This window comes from Hippocampus bargibanti, linkage group LG12 (assembly GCF_051943395.1).
Source record: "Hippocampus bargibanti isolate YZ-2025 linkage group LG12, ASM5194339v1, whole genome shotgun sequence".
NCBI classification, from domain to species: domain Eukaryota; kingdom Metazoa; phylum Chordata; class Actinopteri; order Syngnathiformes; family Syngnathidae; genus Hippocampus; species Hippocampus bargibanti.
In genome coordinates this window covers 3406098-3424920 of record NC_142745.1, presented here as the reverse complement: position 1 = coordinate 3424920, position 18823 = coordinate 3406098, and the positions used below count along the sequence as shown (strand labels likewise).

The 18823-nt window shown below is 42.4% G+C and overlaps 2 protein-coding genes across 2 annotated transcripts; both read right to left on the bottom strand.

Annotated features, from left to right (window-relative positions):
- Window positions 1–5257: 5257 nt before the first annotated feature.
- eif4ba (eukaryotic translation initiation factor 4Ba) lies at window positions 5258–13053 on the bottom strand. The gene is made up of 13 exons (XM_089009654.1): window positions 12916–13053; window positions 11284–11424; window positions 10049–10254; window positions 9830–9946; window positions 9682–9736; window positions 9434–9580; window positions 9115–9234; window positions 8821–8997; window positions 8414–8681; window positions 8232–8320; window positions 7898–8141; window positions 7788–7825; window positions 5258–6207 (listed from the first exon to the last, which is right to left on the bottom strand). Exons 1-13 carry the CDS (start codon window positions 12926–12928, stop codon window positions 6188–6190), a joined length of 1635 nt encoding a protein of 544 aa, XP_088865780.1. The 5' UTR covers window positions 12929–13053; the 3' UTR covers window positions 5258–6187.
- A 2086-nt stretch (window positions 13054–15139) lies between these two features.
- Window positions 15140–18423, bottom strand: LOC148890001 (keratin, type I cytoskeletal 18-like). Its single transcript, XM_089009655.1, has 7 exons — window positions 17919–18423; window positions 16806–16888; window positions 16321–16477; window positions 15998–16162; window positions 15790–15915; window positions 15484–15704; window positions 15140–15325 (listed from the first exon to the last, which is right to left on the bottom strand). Exons 1-7 carry the CDS (start codon window positions 18336–18338, stop codon window positions 15304–15306), a joined length of 1194 nt encoding a protein of 397 aa, XP_088865781.1. The 5' UTR covers window positions 18339–18423; the 3' UTR covers window positions 15140–15303.
- Window positions 18424–18823: the final 400 nt, after the last annotated feature.

The window sequence follows — 18823 nt, the reverse complement described above, 5'->3', positions numbered from 1 at the left end:
TACATTTTTTATGTTATCCTTACCAGAACTATGAGAAAATTGCTGTTTTGACAATGCATAAATATTCTTAATAAGTTTTGTTTTAAAAAACACATTTGTCAGTGTATGAGCAAAACATCCTGCTTTCAATAACCAAAGGTTTGAACAAAATAATCACAACTTGTCATTTCCTTCCCCAATGCAAAGTGATCTTGGACATGAAAATTATTATTCAAGGCTGGCACAAAACTGCTGAACAGCAAAGCAACATTCGGTGCTAGAATACCTTTTGTGAATTTTCATTCACTGCCAGACGATGTGCAATAATGTGTCCACTCCAGTGCCAGGGTTTTTGTCATTGTCACTCAAATTCCAGGACCCATAGAATATTGAGTTTTAGGACTACATAAACATTGAATGCAGCATAAGAAACTTTAGACTCTCTTCTTTCATTAGAAAAAAAAACGAGTTAATTCCTAAATTATAAGGGTCTGGAGTTATATGACCTTGAAATGAGGGCGGCTGTCCAAAATACATAGGTATTGGTTTATGTAGCGGTTTAACAACAGCTGAAGCTGGAACAAAGCGATAACATGGAAAAAAAAGGGATAGGCTGTCCTCTCGTGGAAGGGAAAAAAACATAGCCAGAAGTCTTACCAGCGGTTTATCAGCACCCCCGCAAGAAAAACCAAAACCCGGAAAAACATTTGGGAATGGCGCTCCACATCATATTTTCAATTCCCGAATAAATTCAGGGATGGCGGCGAATGAGTTAACATCAACTAACGACAAATTATGTTATGATAAAGGTACTAGGTTTGTCCTGAATGTCAAACCAAATCCGCTAATTATTAGGCCTACTCACACAGTACTGGGCAGTATAAAACCTGATGCAAGAACAACTGTGATGATATTGCCATCTAGTGGTAATGTTGATATGACAATATAAAATTAACTGGAATACAGTAAAGTCTCGTTATATCGATATCGGATATATCGATAGTCCCGGTTATATCGATACTATTTCTATGCACGCACGGAGAAAATTACATGCAAACAGGGTCGGATATATCGATAGTCCCGGTTATATAGATATTTTTTCGGACTCCCTTGAATATCGATATAACGAGACTTTACTGTATTTGACTTTAATAAATCCAGAAATTTACCATAATGACAATGATTCAATGATGTATAGTGCCACTTAGCAGTTTTTTTGACGACGATACTAGTGCAGCGTGTTCTACCGGAAACAAATTCCTTGTGTGTTCTACATACTTGGCAATAAAGATGATTCTGATTCTGATGATATTGCAAAAACATTGTGACTTCAAACTGCGGTATAGCAAATCGAATCGAATCATAATCATGCATCATGTGTTGTATTTCCATGGGTGTCAAATCAGGATTCGCCGTTCTGCTTGGAAGTCATCAAAGACTGCAGCGTTTTTGATAGGAAAGAACAGAAATAGACTGACGTCCGTTCTTGATTCCATTATAATAATAATAATAATAATAATAAAATAATAATAATAATAAATTTCATTTCTAAGCGCCTTTCCAAACTCTCAAGGTCACTTTACAGTTACAAGATCGTTTTTTTCTGCGGTTGAGAATTCTGCTGAGACGAACTACAATGATTGTCTGTGTGCTTGAATCTCAACACGGATCGCCTTCTATGCATCACACACTGAACTGTAATTCCTCAGACAAAACTCGGCTTTTAGCAGACTGTCGGGGAGAGGAAAAATTCCAAACAAGAAGTTCTTTCAAGCAAGTTTTCAACTGCTCGAAGCGTTCTTTGGCTTCATGGGCGGGATCAATCTGTGGATGCAAAATATAGGAGGTTAGTCCATTAACATGTTAACGTTTACTGTCCGTCAGTCACAGGCTTAGGACTGATGACCTTCAGCCATGAGAAGAGTAAGGTAAATGACACCAGCACCTGGGCTGTCATACGCTGTGACGGGTGATGGTGTGTGTGTGTGCGGGTGAGCGACAACCAGCTGTTGACTCACAAGGCCACGCAGGTGGGGGGCTGGAGCCGAATAGTCTCTTTCAGGATTTCCAAACCTTTCCAGCTCTCGACCCAACTGGGAATTTGGTGCACGAAAATGCACTGGGAAAAAAAATGTTCTTAACAAGAACTAGTGATAAATAACACATAAGATGTGTTCTTGTTCAATGGGCAATAAAGTTGATCAACTTTAAAACAGGATTGCCTGTAAGGCCAGCACACTGGGTGATGAAGCCGAGCGCAACTGGCTTATTGACACAACAGAAATGGGCCATAAGGAAAACTCATGGGGACAAAAAGTATCATGGCAGAATTCAAAGGCAAAATGTATCACTGACCAAAAACATGATGAGTACCGTATTTTCCAATGTGTAAGACGGACCTAAAAGTCTTGATTTTCTTCAAAAGATGACCTTGTGCCTTATACGCACCTTATATGTGAAATAATATTGAGCGCAGCAGCCACAGACTCCATTTTCCCTATGTAGAAGAAGTAGTGCGTAACCGCAGCCTGTACTGTGGCGCCTTATAATGTGGTGTCCCTTGTATATGGAAACATTTTATATATTCATATATTATATTTGGAAAACCTTCATTCATTGAAGGTGCGCCTTATAGTTCGGTGTTCCTTATACAGTGCGGTATATGAAAAAAGTCTGAAAATATACCATTCATTGGGGGTGAGCCTTATACTCAGGTGCACCTTATACACTGGAAAATACGGTAACTTACCCATTCAAAATAACACAACATATACTTTGGGTGTATGTAGAACACACAAGGAATTTGTCTCCGGTAGAACACGCTGCTCTAGTATCATCATTAAAAAAACTTGTTTAGAGAGTTAATGGCTCGGGGGAAGAAGCTTTAAATGTCTGCTGGATTTGGTACGCATGGATCGGTAGCGCCTGCCTGAAGGGAGTCGCTGGAAAAGGTGGTGGGCAGGGTGCGGAGGGTCCACAAGGATTTTCCGCGCCCTTGTTTGGATTCTTGCAGTGTGCAAGTCCTTGAGAGTGGCGAGGGTTTTTTTCCCCGCTGTCCTAACTGTCCGTTGAAGTCGGATTGTGTCCAATTTTGTGGCGGCCCTGAATCAAACCGTGATGGAAGAACACATGATTGATTCGATGACAGGCGTGTAGAAGTGTCGTCGCACCTCGTGTGGCATGACAGAAATGTCTCCCATATGAAGGGCATGTGAAGGAGGGCAAGAACCCCCTGGGGAAAAAATATGGCGTTTGCTACATCTAAATTGGGATATCTGTGGACATTGGTAAATGTAAATTCAGCCCGAAAAATAAACCATCGGAAAAACCATGACTTCCAACATGTGACTTCAAACACACTTGAGATCAATGCATGTACTTAAATGTCATAAAAATGCGTTTTATATTGGTTCATATTGTAGTGTATCATCAGCCCAAAAAAAACCATGCGATTTATGATGCTTGTAAATCACAACACGTTACTAGCCAGGCTGCTACCTGACCTTTGTGTGAGTGTGAAATAAAGCTCAGCAGGATTCTTACCAGCTGTTACCATGATTCCAAGCTGCAGTAAGGGGGACAAGGCTGAAGAAACACAGGGACAAATCCCCGCAGACCACACGGCGAGAACATCTCAATGGGAAAAATAAAATTTAAAAAATCGTTGGGACATATCAACTGCGACTCAATGGCGACTAATCAAGTCGCCATCCTATGATTGGCAGGATGACAGAAAAGTCCACGTATTTGAACATTTTGGTTTTAAATGTTTGTGTTAAGTTCATCCCGTCCACTAGATATCTAATTTACAACAGATTCTTTTCTTACAGTGTTTTTAGGTATTCAATTACCTGACATGTTTCGGCGTATACTTCCGCCTTCGTCGGTGTCACGGATGTTGTTGTGACGTGCCTTTTTCATGTCAGGTAATTGAACACCTAAAAAACATTGTCTATTGTAAATTAAAATTGGCTTTAAATGTATTGCTGATTGATTTCATTCCGTTGATTTTAATACAATATTAATATATTTTATGTAACAATTACAAATGCTTGAACTAAATTGACATTATACATTTCATTTATAAGCGCCTTTCAAAACTCTCAAGAAAGTCAACTTTGTAAACTGTTGTAAATTGAAGTCGTTTTTACTGTTTAGACTCGTTGGCAGGATCAACTGTTCAGAATTTTACATATACATATTTGCACTACCATTAGTACATTAAAAAAAGTTATCTTAACTCATTCACTCCCAGATCTGCAAAAATGTGTCCACTCCAGTGCCAGGGTTTTTGTCATTGTCACTTGAATGCCAGGGCCCACAGAATATTGAGTTTTAGGACTACATAAACATTTAATGGAGCGTAAGAAACCTTAAGACTCTCTTCCTTCATCAGAAAAAAAGTTAATTCCTAAATTATACCATTCTGGAGTTATGAGCTTGAACTGGAGGTAGCTGTCCAAATAATGCAATACATGCATATTGGTTTATATAGCGCTTTAACGACAGAAGCAGGAATAAAGCGCGAACATGGAAAAAAGGGAAATGTTGCCCCTTGTGGAGGTAAAAAGCATTGCCAGAGGCCATGCACTTTATCGGCACCAAACAAGAACTAAACTTTTAACACATTCAGGAATGGCAGTGAATGAGTTAATGTGTAACTTTGTTTAGCTACATTTTTGGGATGTTAGTACATTAAAAAACAAGTTATCTTAATGTGTAACTTTGTTTATTATGTTTGTTAAAGCCATTATAAATGCCTTGCATGCTGTGTCCGAGAGGACAGTCATTTCATCTGTGCTGTATGTCATGCATATTAGCATATTTGACAATAAAGCTGCTTTGATTTTTGGGATCCAAGTCATTTTTAGTCAGACTTACAAAATATACCTGGGAATGACCGGATTCTTAAAAAAAAACCACACACTTGGTATTGAACGAGTTAACGTCCAATCTATAATTCTAATTATAACATCAACTTAGTATATTGGACTTCCTCTGAAAATTAAACTACAACTAAAAACCCATTTTGCTTTTTCACATCTCATAATGAACCCCCACGGAAAAAAGTCCTTATACTTATTTGAACATGTACATTTGTTTCACACTGCATATGCGATCTTCAAAACATTAAAACGGCAGGCATACGTAATTTGAAAACAACAAGGTTGACCATATTTTCAACACGTGCAACCAACAAACATGTTCAAATAAAGTACTTCAAAGGACGCAAGGCACTCGTCAATTGGAGGAAAGACATAAACAGCTGGTAAGAATGTGCTGTGTACCCCTTTTATTGCAAGCGGGGGAAAAAAAGGTCATGTCATGGAAACCCTCCCAACGCTGCGACCCTCGCATGAGGAAGAGAAGGAAGATTTGGAGCAGCGGAGGACTCGAAGACGGCCAGAAAGGAGCGCAAATACGACTTTGATGGAAGCGATGAAATCATCAGAAGGGGTAGAAAGGAAACAAAGTCTGTACAATGATAAGGGCTGAACAATAATGGCACTTAAAAGACTCGAGGTGAGTCGTGAGGCGGCTGTTTAGTGTCATTCGGAGTGTTAAGTGAATCACGTCTAAACATGTTGTACAGTGGACGCGTTGGAAACGTTCTGTGCGTTACTTTCAGATTCAAAGTCAGTGCTGGAAGACAAGATTTGGGATCACGTTTCGAGCGAGAAGAGTTAAAAGAATGATTTTTCAAATGACGACTAAAAAATAATTAATGCGGCCTATGCAGGAGATACATAAATTCCTTAGGGGAAATGATTGATTTGAATTTAAAAGTCCATGACGGTGCCATAGCTACATCAACTAGGATCAATCGACCGCATGTTTGATCCACAAACGTACAAATTCTTTTTGTCCCCACTTTTTCCATTTATTACAATTTGTCAAAGTTATCCATCACATTTAACGAGCTCACATTATTCCCACCTCAATTTAAATAAGTCCAGTTGGTGACAATTGTGTGGAACCTGAAAGCGTCCTCAAGAGATGGGCAGAGGAGGGAGAGAAAAAGGGAGATGAAGGGAAAAGACAAGTTGGAGGGAGGGAGAGCTGAGTGTCCTCCCCGTGGAGGCTACTTCCGCATAATATAAACTATGTGAAATTATTCTCGTGTTCATTCGCTCCTCTTCGTTGCCGTCTTCTCTGCTCCACGGGGCCAGCGTCGTCGCCGTCTCCGTCCATTAGTAAAGCGCCGCACTTACTGGCTGAGCTGAACTTCTGAAAAAGACAATCGGGCCTTCTCAGCAAAAGGGCGCTCAGGAAAAATAATTAACGGACAACCGACGTCTGCGGACAAGTTGTGTCCATAATTTGTAAAATGAATAAATATTCCGGAAGTCTTGTTTTCGAGTTGATGACGATGACTGACGTGACGTCAGAAAAGGACCGTCTCCTGACGTAAAAAAGATGCATTGTAGCGTCCTTCCATCACGTCAATGTATTTTGCCGTGTGTTACATCCAAAAGCCGCCAGCAGAGGGAGTCCAAGCTCCATGGAAATCATTTATCAGCCTGTGGAAACAGGCTGATTCATTCCTCACAGGAGGTCGGTGGCCATTTTGTTTTTGGGCCTCTTTTTGGGTGAGACCCCCGCCCGTTTGCCTCAAAATGACACGGAATAAATTCTTTAATCGATTGCAAACATGTATGCTTTCCTCTTCAGAACTATTTGAATCATATTTATAACTGGATGTGTAACAAGAAGGCATATTCTCCGAATCTGAAACCATTGTTTTGATTCTCCAGCAATGCAAGACGTCTTGGCGTGACGTGACGAACTGGGGGCGGGACTTTCTGAAAATGCCCAATTCGCAGCTCAATTTTTTTGCAGATTTTGGACACTTTAAGTCATTTTTATTGGTGTTTTCTATTTGAATAAAAATATCATACTGCGTGTTTTTGGTATTTTAGATGCTATAAAACGTTTTTCTGATGTCAGTTAAAAAACAAAGAAGTGACGTCAGTTGCCCTTTAAGGTTCATTATTTGGTGCCTGATGCCGGTGGTGGTTGTGGTTGTCGGCGGGCTGGACTAAAGTGTGGAAAGGGTTGTTTCCCCCCCCCCCCCCCTCCATACAGCTTTGCACTTACAATAAGTTCTAATTCAATTACAATGTTTTTTTTTTTTGACTGAGCTCAAAAAAGGGACAAGATGAGTTTCTTAGTTAAGAGGGGGTAGATTCCATTGGGGGGGGGGGGTCGAGGGGACGACAGACAGGTGAATCCTCAAACTTGCAATATGCTGAGGAACACAATTTGCTTTTTTTAACGCCCCTGTAAAAAAAGTCAATCCAAGTGAGGTTTTCATGCATTTTTAAAGCATAACTGAGGAACTTGCTTTTATCTTATTTTGATATGCTAATAAGCTGTCTCAACAGAGAAATGGTAATAAAACATCTGAACAAAAACGCTAATGTGAGCAGCTTTTCAAATGGAAAACACCACCTTACTGGTTAACAACATAGTACAATGGAACTGCAAATTTGCAATACCCATTTTTACAAATAATAAATATAGGCAGGGATGCATACTCAAAAAATATCATGGCATTTAAAGAGCACCAATGTTTGTTTGTTTTTTTTAATCGACCCGCCTACCTAATGGATGAGCTTGGAGACTTAAAGCACATCCGGGCAAAGTCTTACATGGATATCTATTAACTTGGCACGCCACTCGGGATAAAAATCGACATTAACTTCATCCGTGCAGTGATGTGAATCACATCGCTTCCATTTTTGAAGCGCGAGGCAACAATTAATGAAACCACCGAGTGTGTCCCGACGTTCAGCAGTGAGCCTTACCCTTTCCGGATCCTCTTTCATCTGCAGAATTTTGGGAGCTAAAAAGAGAGAAAATTTTTATTCAGAACAAATGAAATGTATTTTGTTTAGCATCTGAATCGTACGCTCACCTGAACTTGGGTGGAGCTGAACCAACAGGTGAGACTGGGGACCGCCCATCAGTGTCAGCGGAGACGCTAGTGGCCGCGCTTCTCTTGGCCCACGCGTTCTCCTTTGGGGGAGGTGCTGGCATCACCTTCAGCGGCTCCTTGGTCGGGGCTGGCTGCGAGGAGGGCGCAGGGGATGAGGACTCCTCTTCCCTCCCGCTGAAAACCTCGTTCTCCGCGGAACGCTCGCTGTCTCGACACTGTGACCCTGTCAGAAGATGGCAAAGATGAATTGTGTCGCTTGCTCTCGTCAAATAACATTTCCACGTGCTGTTGTAAACATGTATGACAATCTCACCTCTTCCAGAACCACTTCCTGGCTGGGAGGACTCACTTCCTGTGCGGGATCTTTCAGTGTAACTTTCCTCATTCCGCCAGCTTGGATCTCTGGATATAAAAGACGGACTCAATTGTGTAAGAATCTAAAATCGGGGTATGCAACAATTCCAAAGTTTTATTGAAGGATGGCAAAGTGCATACTTGTCTCGTATCTTTCTATCAGGGCCACGACTCTTGTCCTCCTCCAGCTGCCTTTGCAGCCTCTCTTCCTGTTTTTTCAGCCTCTCTTCTACCTCCCGTTCTTTGGCTGCTGTGTCAACCGGTTTGGCTGCGCCAAAGATGGAAGCGGCCCGACTGCTGGGCACCTGCGCCGCGGCTGGGGAAGATGCACTGCCGCCGGCGCCGCTCCCTTCCTCGTCCTTGGGCACGCTGCGGGGCTTCAGATTCAATTTGGGCCTCTGCTGGGGAGCTGCGGGGGCAACAAGTAATACATTTGATATTAATAAATATTAATATATATTATTCACTCAATATTAATAAATATTGAGTGGTGAAGACCACTCTGAACCCCTAACAAGCAAGCAGATGATTCCAAGTACTGCACTCACCGCTATCCTCACGGCGATCATCTCGCCGGTCATATCGATCATCGCTGTAACGATCCCTGTCACCAAAACGATCTCGATCTCCGTAACGGTCGTTGCTACCGCGACTGTCGTCATAATCCCGACGGAAGCTACTGCCAAAGGCACGACGGCCTCCACCACCACCACGGGAGTCATAACCTAGAAAGCAGAGATAGTAGGTTAAAAAAATGAAAGCGGTTTATCGTAGTTTTGGATATACAAGTAGAATCCACCATATAAAATCCCCCCCATTCTCCCAAAATATGGCAGACTCACCTCTATCGTAATCTCGCCGGTCTCTGTCATCATAGCGGTCCCGGTAGCGGTCTCTTCCGCCATCATAATCTCGTCTGGGACCATCGCGGAAACGATCTGACTCGTAGCGATCACGTGATCCTGCGAGACATTTTTAATTTCATCAATTTAGCCATTGTAATGCTCGTACTTTATTATTAATATTTCAAAGTATCTGGTTTTGTTCGGGGGGTAAAATCGCAGCGTTGACAACCTAAAACTACAGTCACGTTCATGAAACTTCCAAGAAGCAAATGCAAGAAATTCAGTGTTCTTAAATCCAATTTGAAATGTGACCTACTCTCTCCAAAGGGATCGTCTCTCCTGGGAGGCCCATCGTCAGTTTCGCCACTAGGTCGAGCCCTCCAGTCGCTGTCTGTCTTGTCAGGGCCCATGTCTGCCATTCTTCCGCCACGATCTCGTCCTCCCATCATTCCACTGTCTCTCTCTAAAGTACAAAAACACCAGAAGCATGGTACATATCAGCAGGATGGAGGATTGGGAGACATCACAGTCCCTCAGGGAGAAAAATATATCTACATTTCCTACCTTTATCATTCGACTGGTCGGCTATATCCACGCGAATCCTTCGGTTTCCCAGGTTCTTTTGGTGTGAACAGAACGGCGTGTACAAATTTAAAAGTTTTCGTGAAGAAAACTTGATTTATAATTGCATGGTCATAGTCTGTTGGCTCACCTCCTCGTTGAGACTTAAGGCCCTCAGCAGAGAATCCACATCATCAAACTCAGCATAGCCAAAGCCCTTCAACCTTTCGTGGTTGCTGGGTTCACGAGGCAGACGCACTGCACTGATCTGCAGACAAAGACAATAGATTCAGGGGGGAAAAAATGACTCATGCAAATATCACATTCAACAATCTGGCCATCCTGGACACAATGCTACGCATTTGCTTACTGTCAAGCCGCGAAAGAAGTCTTTGATGGATTCTTCAGTGACATCATAGGGCAGATTGCCAAGAAAGGCGGTGTATGGCGGGCTGCGGGGCAGTCGGGACCGGTCAATATTAGGCTCACGAGCTGAACGGGGAGCTGTGGGCAGGATGGACCGGTCAATAGGCGGGGCCCGGTATGAATCCTCATCTGTGTGCCACGAAGTCGACACTGAAAAAGAGGGACAAAAGGAAAAGTAATCACTCTGTTGATCAAACTTATCAAAGATGAGCAACTGTTGTTCACAGTGTTGTTCATCAAGTAATTTCAATTTGGGAGTACAGGGATGCTGCAACAGCTCTGAAATCATTCCCATTATCCTCTAATTTGGAATCATTATGAGCAGTTTGCTGCAACGAATTGTCATTACCTTCCACAGACACAGAGATTGTTTCTTAAAAAAAAAAACGAGAATGTGTTTGTTTGCTGCCTGTTTTTAACGCCTTACAGTTTTACTCCTGTTCTCACGCTCCATATTGCAACTATCCGCCATGTTCAGTGTAAATAATGCAATGCACCATGGGTAAATGAATATTTGATTAGCCCTTTCGACAGTTTCCGGTGGATCACGGAAAAGCGCGAAATATCCTTTACCACGACTTTGGAATGCACTAAAACAAATGCAAAGTGATTATGGTTAGATATTGGTATGGCAAGATGGCAGACAGACAAACAAAGTTAAAACCTCTGATAGAAGACGAACAGTTTTCAATTGCTGTTTAACTAAATTTGTTTCTTTAGCTATTTTAACAGAAATGCGCGGATCATGTAGAAGCTAATCGCAAAAGACTTGCACTGGTGCTGGCGCAGTGGAGTTACAAAGTTGTGGCAGTGGCTGTCAAAATGCATAAATGGCACAAGGGTGCGGCCCTGATGTATCCCCGGGGCAGGTTTGTTCAGTGTTGTCACATTAGAACAAATGCAATTTACCCATTAACAACACAGCTACAATGCCAAATGTATAATTTGTGTAAAACACATTTTCTTCAAAACGAATTATTGAAATCCGACATATATTTCTGATCTTTAGGAATGTAGCCTTTGATTTTGCAAGGCATTACGTTCATGTTTAGCAAATTCAGTTAAAAACATTGCACGGACATGTAAAATACAGATCGATACTGAAAAACTGAAAACAGAGAATGGAAAACATTTGGAAAAACAGCCAAATTAGAACATCTTATCCATTTCAGCGCTCACCGTCCCCATCCAATTCATCTGTTTCATCAGCCCAGCTGGTGCTTTTGACGGGGTAGCTGGGAGCCGGGCCACTGCCTCCACTTTCGTCTGCCAAGAAGTCGGTGAGAGTGAGGGTCTTCCCCTTCTTGTTCTTCTTCTTAGCTAAGGGGAGAACCACAGAGTTTCCACATTTATATATGCTATACAATACAAAATATATTGATTTATATAGCGCTCTAACAGCTATCACGAAAAGAACTCGAGGCAGAGGTCCGTGAGCAAAGAGTTGATGTATTCAAAGGAACCATAAAACCTCTTCGGACTGTAATAGTATTTGTTAAATTACATCACAGCTGCATGAGTGAACAATATAATGTGGTTTTCTTTTTATAATATTCATATTAGTGCATATGCGTTATTACTATGTGAAAATTTGATTTTCCTCAACTAATGAAGCATGTATATATGAGAAATGGTTAGCATAACAAACTTCCAGCTCACTTTGGCAAACAACCTTTGGTAATATCAATGAAAACATTCTCTGTTTACAATTAGTGGGGATGAGAAAAGACTGGCGGTGGTTGTGACACATTCAGAAAGCATCCACGCGTGGCAGAACATTCCATATTGTTCGAATGAAAAAAAAGTGCCACGTGAGGTGTGATTATTTTGATCGGAGAAAGAAAAGAATAAAGCTGACTCATGACTGTCTTTACACCAAACTGCAAGCTAACGGCACTTTATGCATTTGACTATTAAATTACTCTCGTTTTCGTGTTATATGTCGCTTGTGCCTCTAACCGATTTAAAATTGTTTTTAGGTCAACGATCGCACCAATTCGACAGCAACGACACGAAAGCGACTAGCAACTTCGTCGCTAACTTTTACGATCCAGTGACACGTGGCAGTCAAAAACCACTCAATTCAACTTGGGTGATTATTCTTGCGATGCGATCCGCAGCTTAGTCAGCGTAGGGCGTGCTGCCGGGGAACGTATCAGTGCTGAGCTGGCTAGCTTTTATGGCCTAGCGAACGTCGCCGCGCCACGAATCAATTGCGCAGTTGTATCAACATTGGACCGGAAAAAGACTGCGCGTTGCCGCGACGGCGAAAGGCCACTACGAACGCGTGTGTGGTGTGAATTGAAACTCTATAGCTGACCGGGTTTAACTCGGTACAGACGCCGGTCACACACGTGGGGATAGTCCCCGGATAGCGCGGACTGGTCGGCCCAACCCCTTGACTGAACGCGCACGAGTCCGTTGCTGCTTATCGTGTGCTCGGAGCTTTAGCTAGCAGTTGGCCTACACGTCATATAGCAATTTGTAATACACAAAACAAACTAACGAGATTTATTCAAGGACATGACAGTTCCGAGTTGTTGCTTAAGAAACAAAAACTAAACACCAATAACACGTGTAAAACGTTCAAATGTAGATTGTCGTTGCTTCGTGCAGTTACGGTCCTTCGGTGTTTTCGTATGCACAAGCTTTAAAATACGAGCAGATCCATTTTCCACGCCGGGCGACGACGAGAAAGTGGGGGAGGGCGTAGCTAGAAGTCCCGAACGCGAAATGATCGGTTATCTGTTTTTAAAACGGACTTAATTTTACCCCCAACAGAGAGTGTCGGTTCACCCACATAAACCTCACCTGACGCCGCCATGTTGAAGAGCGAGTTCGCGGTAGTTCCCGGATGAAGGCGTCAGCGGGTTATTATCGGGGGCGCGCATCCGCGTTCACGAGCTCGACTGAGTCCTCGTCTCTGTTGGCCAGCGTCTCCCAGCAGCCATATTGGCATCGTTGCATTTCTGCCTCGATGTTCAGGGTACGTTTTTAACACGCTTGCTAATTGCTAAAGTACATGACGCACGATCTGTGTAGTTGTGCAAAACAATCATATTAAAATAACTACACACTCAGTAAACATGCAAATTACTTACAGTCAGTTAACAGTACATTGAATCGAAAAATTCCTCTTCAGGACTCAGAATAATTTTCAAAGATAATCTAACTTCTTTTATTTGGTCAATAGCTGTGGTGAACATTTCGAGTCACATAAAGCCATCTCTGATAACGATACTGTATTCCGTTGATGGATGAGTGTTCACTGTTTTAATTAGAGTTGTTAACTTACTAAAGAGTTTGATTTACAGTCTTTTAAGTGTTTAAGTGAAACGCTAATGAAAGAACAAAGTACTTTATTGTTTTTTTTTTTTTTTTTCAAATCGAAAATGCTGAAATGCTGATAAACGGGACATGAACGGGCTTTGTGATGATGAAGAATGTCAGAGTCCAACTTCTTCCCCCTTCAACTCTGGCCATGACTAAATGCTCAGATATTCAAGGAAACAATGAATCTCTTGATTCTGGAATTCCCTTTACGGCTTATAGAAGTGCCCATGTGACCTTTATTGTGACTGCACAAAATGTTCTTTTATATCTAATTTTCTGGAGTAATTACCTAAAAGAATGCTTTATTCAATTAAAATCGATTCATTGCAAAAAGTGGAAAAAAATACCAGTCTTTCCAAATATAAGATGCTTGAGTACTTTTCGTGAATTGTGTAATTTGCGTTTTTGAGAGATAAAAGTCACGAATAAAACAAAATGGCGACAAGAAGAGGAAAAAAAAACATGGCTGCGTCACTTCACGTGTGTTGAGTTCGACACACTCTAGTGGCTAAAAATCAACAGTGTCGCGGCATAGAGATGTCGCCAGTTACAATCACTGACTGATGTTAATTCGATTTTGTCCATGCATTCTTATTAAATAATTCCAAATTGTCTTTCAGCTTCCTTTCATGATTTTTCCTCTGTTGCACTGCTTCCAGACCTGTGTTTTCATATTTAAGCATTTAACCAATCACATTTCAGCCATTATTTGTTAACAGGGTCAAAAATCGACCTGGACACCTTCACAATCAGTTCTGCGGGCCCTGTTACATCAAATGTGTCGATCAAACTGTTGCTCTAACAATCAGTTTTCGAGTTGGCAACCTAAAAGGGGTACAAACACCTTCTTGAAGGCGCTGGTCAATGTCAGAGTTTTTGCAAACTATAATTGGCTAGTGACGAGTCAATCACAGTTTGCTAACTATGATTGGCTAGTCAGTAGCCAATCGTAGATTGTGAAAACTGCTCTGATCATAAGCCGCAATTATTTTCTGCTCATGGTACCCTCTAATGGACGTGTGGTAAATCACACCACACTTTTTTAAATCTGGTTGATTCAGACAGCACTACTGAAGGCCTAGGGATAAAATTCACTGCATGTTTATCAGAGAGTGAAGAAGTCCGGGGTTTGGATCTCAGCTCAGGGTTTTGCAAAGTCTATGTTCTTGTGACTTTGGACAAGAAGTGGGGTGCACCCTGGAATGGTTGCGAGACACCTAAATTCACATGTACACTTTACAATTTCGAGTCTTGGGTGAGTTTGAAGTAGTACAGTGAGACCTCAACGTACGAACTTAATTGGATCCCAGACAGAGTGTGTAAGGCGAAAAGTGTGTATCTAAAAAAAAATTCCCATAGGAAACCATTAAAATTGTCCCATAATAGTAAAATTATCAGTAAAAAGCTCCAAGTAGGCAATCGACGTGTGCATTCAATGAGAGGGGGTGTGGAAAGTAGCGCCGGCTGGAGCGCTGTTCGGTCGTGTGCTTCCGCCGAAGATCACTCTGCCAGATCCAAAGGTCGTGTGCTTAATGGACCGGCCGTGGTGGGTGTGTATTATGAAAATAGTACTTATTATAAGGCTTAATGTTCATAAATTTGACGTTCGTATGATGAAAAGTTCATATTATAAGGCGTTCGTGAGTTGAGGTCTCACTGCACATACATGTTTTTGGAACAACAACAACAAAAACACCAAACGTCAGCACTGACAGTTTTATTGCCGGCAGGTCACATAGTCAGTGGGCGCGTTCACGTTTAGCCATTGTGATGCAATTATTTTGAGGAATTTCATTTCTTGATTGAACAACTTTCTTGTTTGGACAGCCCTGGATCATTTTTTCACAGGAGCTGTGGCCGACAGCTTCACTGGAGGGCATCTTGGAGCCTGTTACACAACACAAATGAGGTGAAGTAGGTTGATCTTTGAAATATTTTTGGACTCACTTTCAACCTGTTTTTTACAAATCTAATTTGCTTACATCACAACCAAATTTGATATTTTAACCAAAGATATGAGCGCAACTGAATTTCACGGTCACTCACTTAAAATCGCCGCCATCCAGCAGTCTCTTGTAGGTCTCGATCTCAGCTTCCAGTTTCACCTTGAGGTTGAGCAAAGCCTCGTACTCTTGCGTCTGCTGTTGGATATTAGCGCGCAGGTTACCGAGCTCCTCTTCCAGAATCAGGATGATGTTGTTGTACTTCTCCATTTCCATGTTGTTACGCAACTCTGTGTTGCGTAGTGTGTCTTCTAGAGATGCTTTCTGAGAAGCAATGAGATGTTTGGGCGGATTTGTAGATTGATTCAGCCGGTGGAAAATGGATACAAAATAAAAGATGACTGCTTACTAAGCTCTGTTGAGATGCAAGCTCGATTTCCAGAGTTTGGATCTGTCTGGATAAGTCGCTTCTTTCCGTTTGGGCACCCTGGAGCGCTTCTGTGTTCTGTGATACTTGTGCTTGAACTTCTGCTGTCTAAAGTTCAGTGAAGGGAGGACATCGCAGCGATGAACTAAATTGTTACGATTATATTTTCTTTGTTCGTGATGACCCTGACCTGATTTTCATGCCAGCGTTTGAGGTCTTCTGCATTTTTGACCGCGATCTTCTCGTAGTTACCCCTCATGTCCTCCATGATCTGGGACAAGTCTTGACCTTTGGGGGCGTCGACGTCCACTTGCACACCTGACTGGGAGATCTGATTCCTCAGCTCTCTCACCTCCTAAACGACGACACAGACAGAAAACAAACAAACACATTTTAGAATTTACTCTAAACAAAATCCATTTCCAAATGCGAGTGAAGAAAATAATCGCAAATGAATTTATATGTTAATTTTGCCATTGACCCGTCGCAACTGTTTGCGCGGCGCACACTCACATTCTCATGATTCCTCTTGAGGAATTCAAGTTCTTCCCTCACGGCTTCGATCTCGCTCTCAATGTTCAACCTGCTCATGTTGGTTTCGTCGATGACTTTCTTCAGCCCAGCAATGTCGGCCTCTACAGACTGACGAATTGCCAGCTCCGTGTCATACCTGTGAAAATAAAACAACAGCACTCCTGTTGGGGTAACCCGTCCATTACAAAGCAAGTTTCTCCACATCTTGCAAGTAGATTTTTTTCTTATATTTTGGGTTGAAACCAAAGTATAACTTTACATTAAAATTTGGAATTCTGTGATTTTCCTCCTTCATATTGTCACAAGACTGCTGGTATTCAAAACCATGTGAAGATGTTTTGGTAAGATAATACTCTCTTGTCGAATCACAAGCGTGGGTGGAATTGTTTTTATCTGGCTCGGCAAGGCCAAACGGCATGTGACGAGGAGGTTGGCCACATTTATACAGAAAGAATTCAACATACTTGACTTTGAAGTCGTCCGCAGCCAAACGGGAGTTGTCGATCTGGAGCACCAGACGAGCGTTATCAGATATTTTGTCAAAGATCTAGAAAAACAAAAGCAAGCGATTTGTTCATTATTATCTGGCGTTCCAACCTCTTCAAAATGGCGTTTGCGTTCATCATGCAACCTCTGTGGATTGGCTTTTCACATTTTGTACAACAATCTGCAGATGTGATTTGGATCTCTGAATCTGTTTAAAGAACCGAGAGTCAGATTACGCAAAGGGGTCACGGAAGAGTGGAAAGAATGTTCTGCTGGATCCCTTTTCCCTCATTAAATAAATACATACATCACTATGCTGTATGAAAAAAAGCACAAAACTATAAATATAAATATCTAAAAATGTGTTTATGTTCTTGTGTTTACGTGGGTCGAGAAGATGAAATTCTTTGTGGCGGGGTGTGGGGATGGTGAATTTCTTTTGCATATCCTGTCTGGCAGGAAAGGCTTTATGAGTTTGGTGGGGAAAAGTGTCATTTTGTGAAAATCTGTGAAAAGGCCTTTGGAGAACTGCGTGACATATGACTCTGCTGAGTGCGGTCGATTGTTATGCAAGTGGGCCCCTTCTCGCGCTCACGCACATGTGCATCGACATACACTTTCATGCTGGTGGGACAAGATCCTTTTGTGCATGACTTTAGCAGACATCTGTTTCACATTGGGCCCAACGGACACGGGGGGAGTGGCGTCAAATCTCAATTATAAACGGCACAGTTTGGGGAACTTTTTGTACGTGGAAGTTTCTACCCTCATGTTAGTGACTCATCGAGGGAAGTGGTGAGCAACTTGAAGCCCAGATTGATGGGGGATGGTCAGAGTCGGGCAACCACACCCTTCATTCTAATGCAAGAAGTGGGATGACTGACGAGAGAAATTGGGAAAAGTAAAAGTTTCACCATCTCAAACATGCATTTCTTAGGTTCTTAATAATGTGATACTTGGATTTGACTTCTACCCAAATTGGTGACGACATCATCGTGACAGAAAAGTGTAGGTGGCAGGATGAGAGAAATTTTTAACCTCCACAAAATGAATTTAACCTGCTGATGTGGTCACCATAACGTGACACCAACCTGTTTGCGGAGGTCTTCAATGATGGGTTCATACTTGCTGTAGTCTCTCATGTCAGGCCCTCCGGTCTTCAACGCGTCCCTGATCTTCATCTCCAGCTCCTGGTTGGCCTGCTCCAGGTTCCTCACCGTCTCAAGATAGTTTGCCAAGCGATCGTTGAGGTTTTGCATGGCTCCCTTTTCATTGCCCGTAATGCCGGCTCCCATGCCACCGCCCGCTGACATGGATCCGCCAAAACTCACTCCCATACTGCCACCCATCCCGCTGACCATCTTGCTCGGGCCAGAACGCAGGGAGGATGAAGAGACGGAGGAGATGCGGGTGTCATGGCCACCGGCGCCACCGTAGGTGCTGGCAGCACGATAGCGGGGTGTAACGTGGGATGCAGATATTTGCTGGAAGTTGGATCTTCTGTAGCTCATGGTGGAGAAGTTTTGTTGGTCACAGAGAAGAATGTGAGAAGTAGAAGCTTGCAGCTGGTCGGCGTCAAAAGAGACGATGGTCGTGGGAAGTGGGGAATTTATACTCCTCCTTCTTTCCCTCATTCTCAGTTGGCCTTTTTAGACCCTGCCCACTTCAACGTCGCCCTGTTTTTCATTTCCTGCTCTCTCTTTCTCTCTCAGGCCTTCCTTTGCCCGCATGTTTCCTTTTCTAACCCAGTGTGTCTTCAACTGTCATGGAAACGTACAAAGCATATTCTCGACAACAGTGACACATGCAAATCAGATTCGTTGAGCGAGTGAGCAAAGGCAAATGAGGGTGAGGTTTGCACGCAGGAAAATGAAAGAGTTTCGCCAAAACAACCAAACACTTTTGCTTTACCCATAAAAGGAATAATGTCTGCTTTTCAATGTAGCCCAGAATTGATCCATAGGGTATGTCGCAAAATGTTTTTGCCAATGCCATG

What these genes read in the sequence shown, in the direction of transcription:
- LOC148890001 (XM_089009655.1), bottom strand. Translation starts at nt 18,338, where the DNA reads ATGAGCTACAGAAGATCCAACTTCCAGCAAATATCTGCATCCCACGTT. An exon ending in GCGGACGACTTCAAAGTCAA is followed by an intron (nt 16,478 to 16,805) that starts GTATGTTGAATT and finishes TTATTTTCACAG; the next exon opens with GTATGACACGGAGCTGGCAA. An exon ending in CTGGATGGCGGCGATTTTAA is followed by an intron (nt 15,326 to 15,483) that starts GTGAGTGACCGT and finishes GTTGTGTAACAG; the next exon opens with GCTCCAAGATGCCCTCCAGT.
- eif4ba (XM_089009654.1), bottom strand. An exon ending in AGACGATCCCTTTGGAGAGA is followed by an intron (nt 9,235 to 9,433) that starts GTAGGTCACATT and finishes AATGTCTCGCAG; the next exon opens with GATCACGTGATCGCTACGAG. An exon ending in TCAGCTCCACCCAAGTTCAG is followed by an intron (nt 7,826 to 7,897) that starts GTGAGCGTACGA and finishes CTCTCTTTTTAG; the next exon opens with CTCCCAAAATTCTGCAGATG.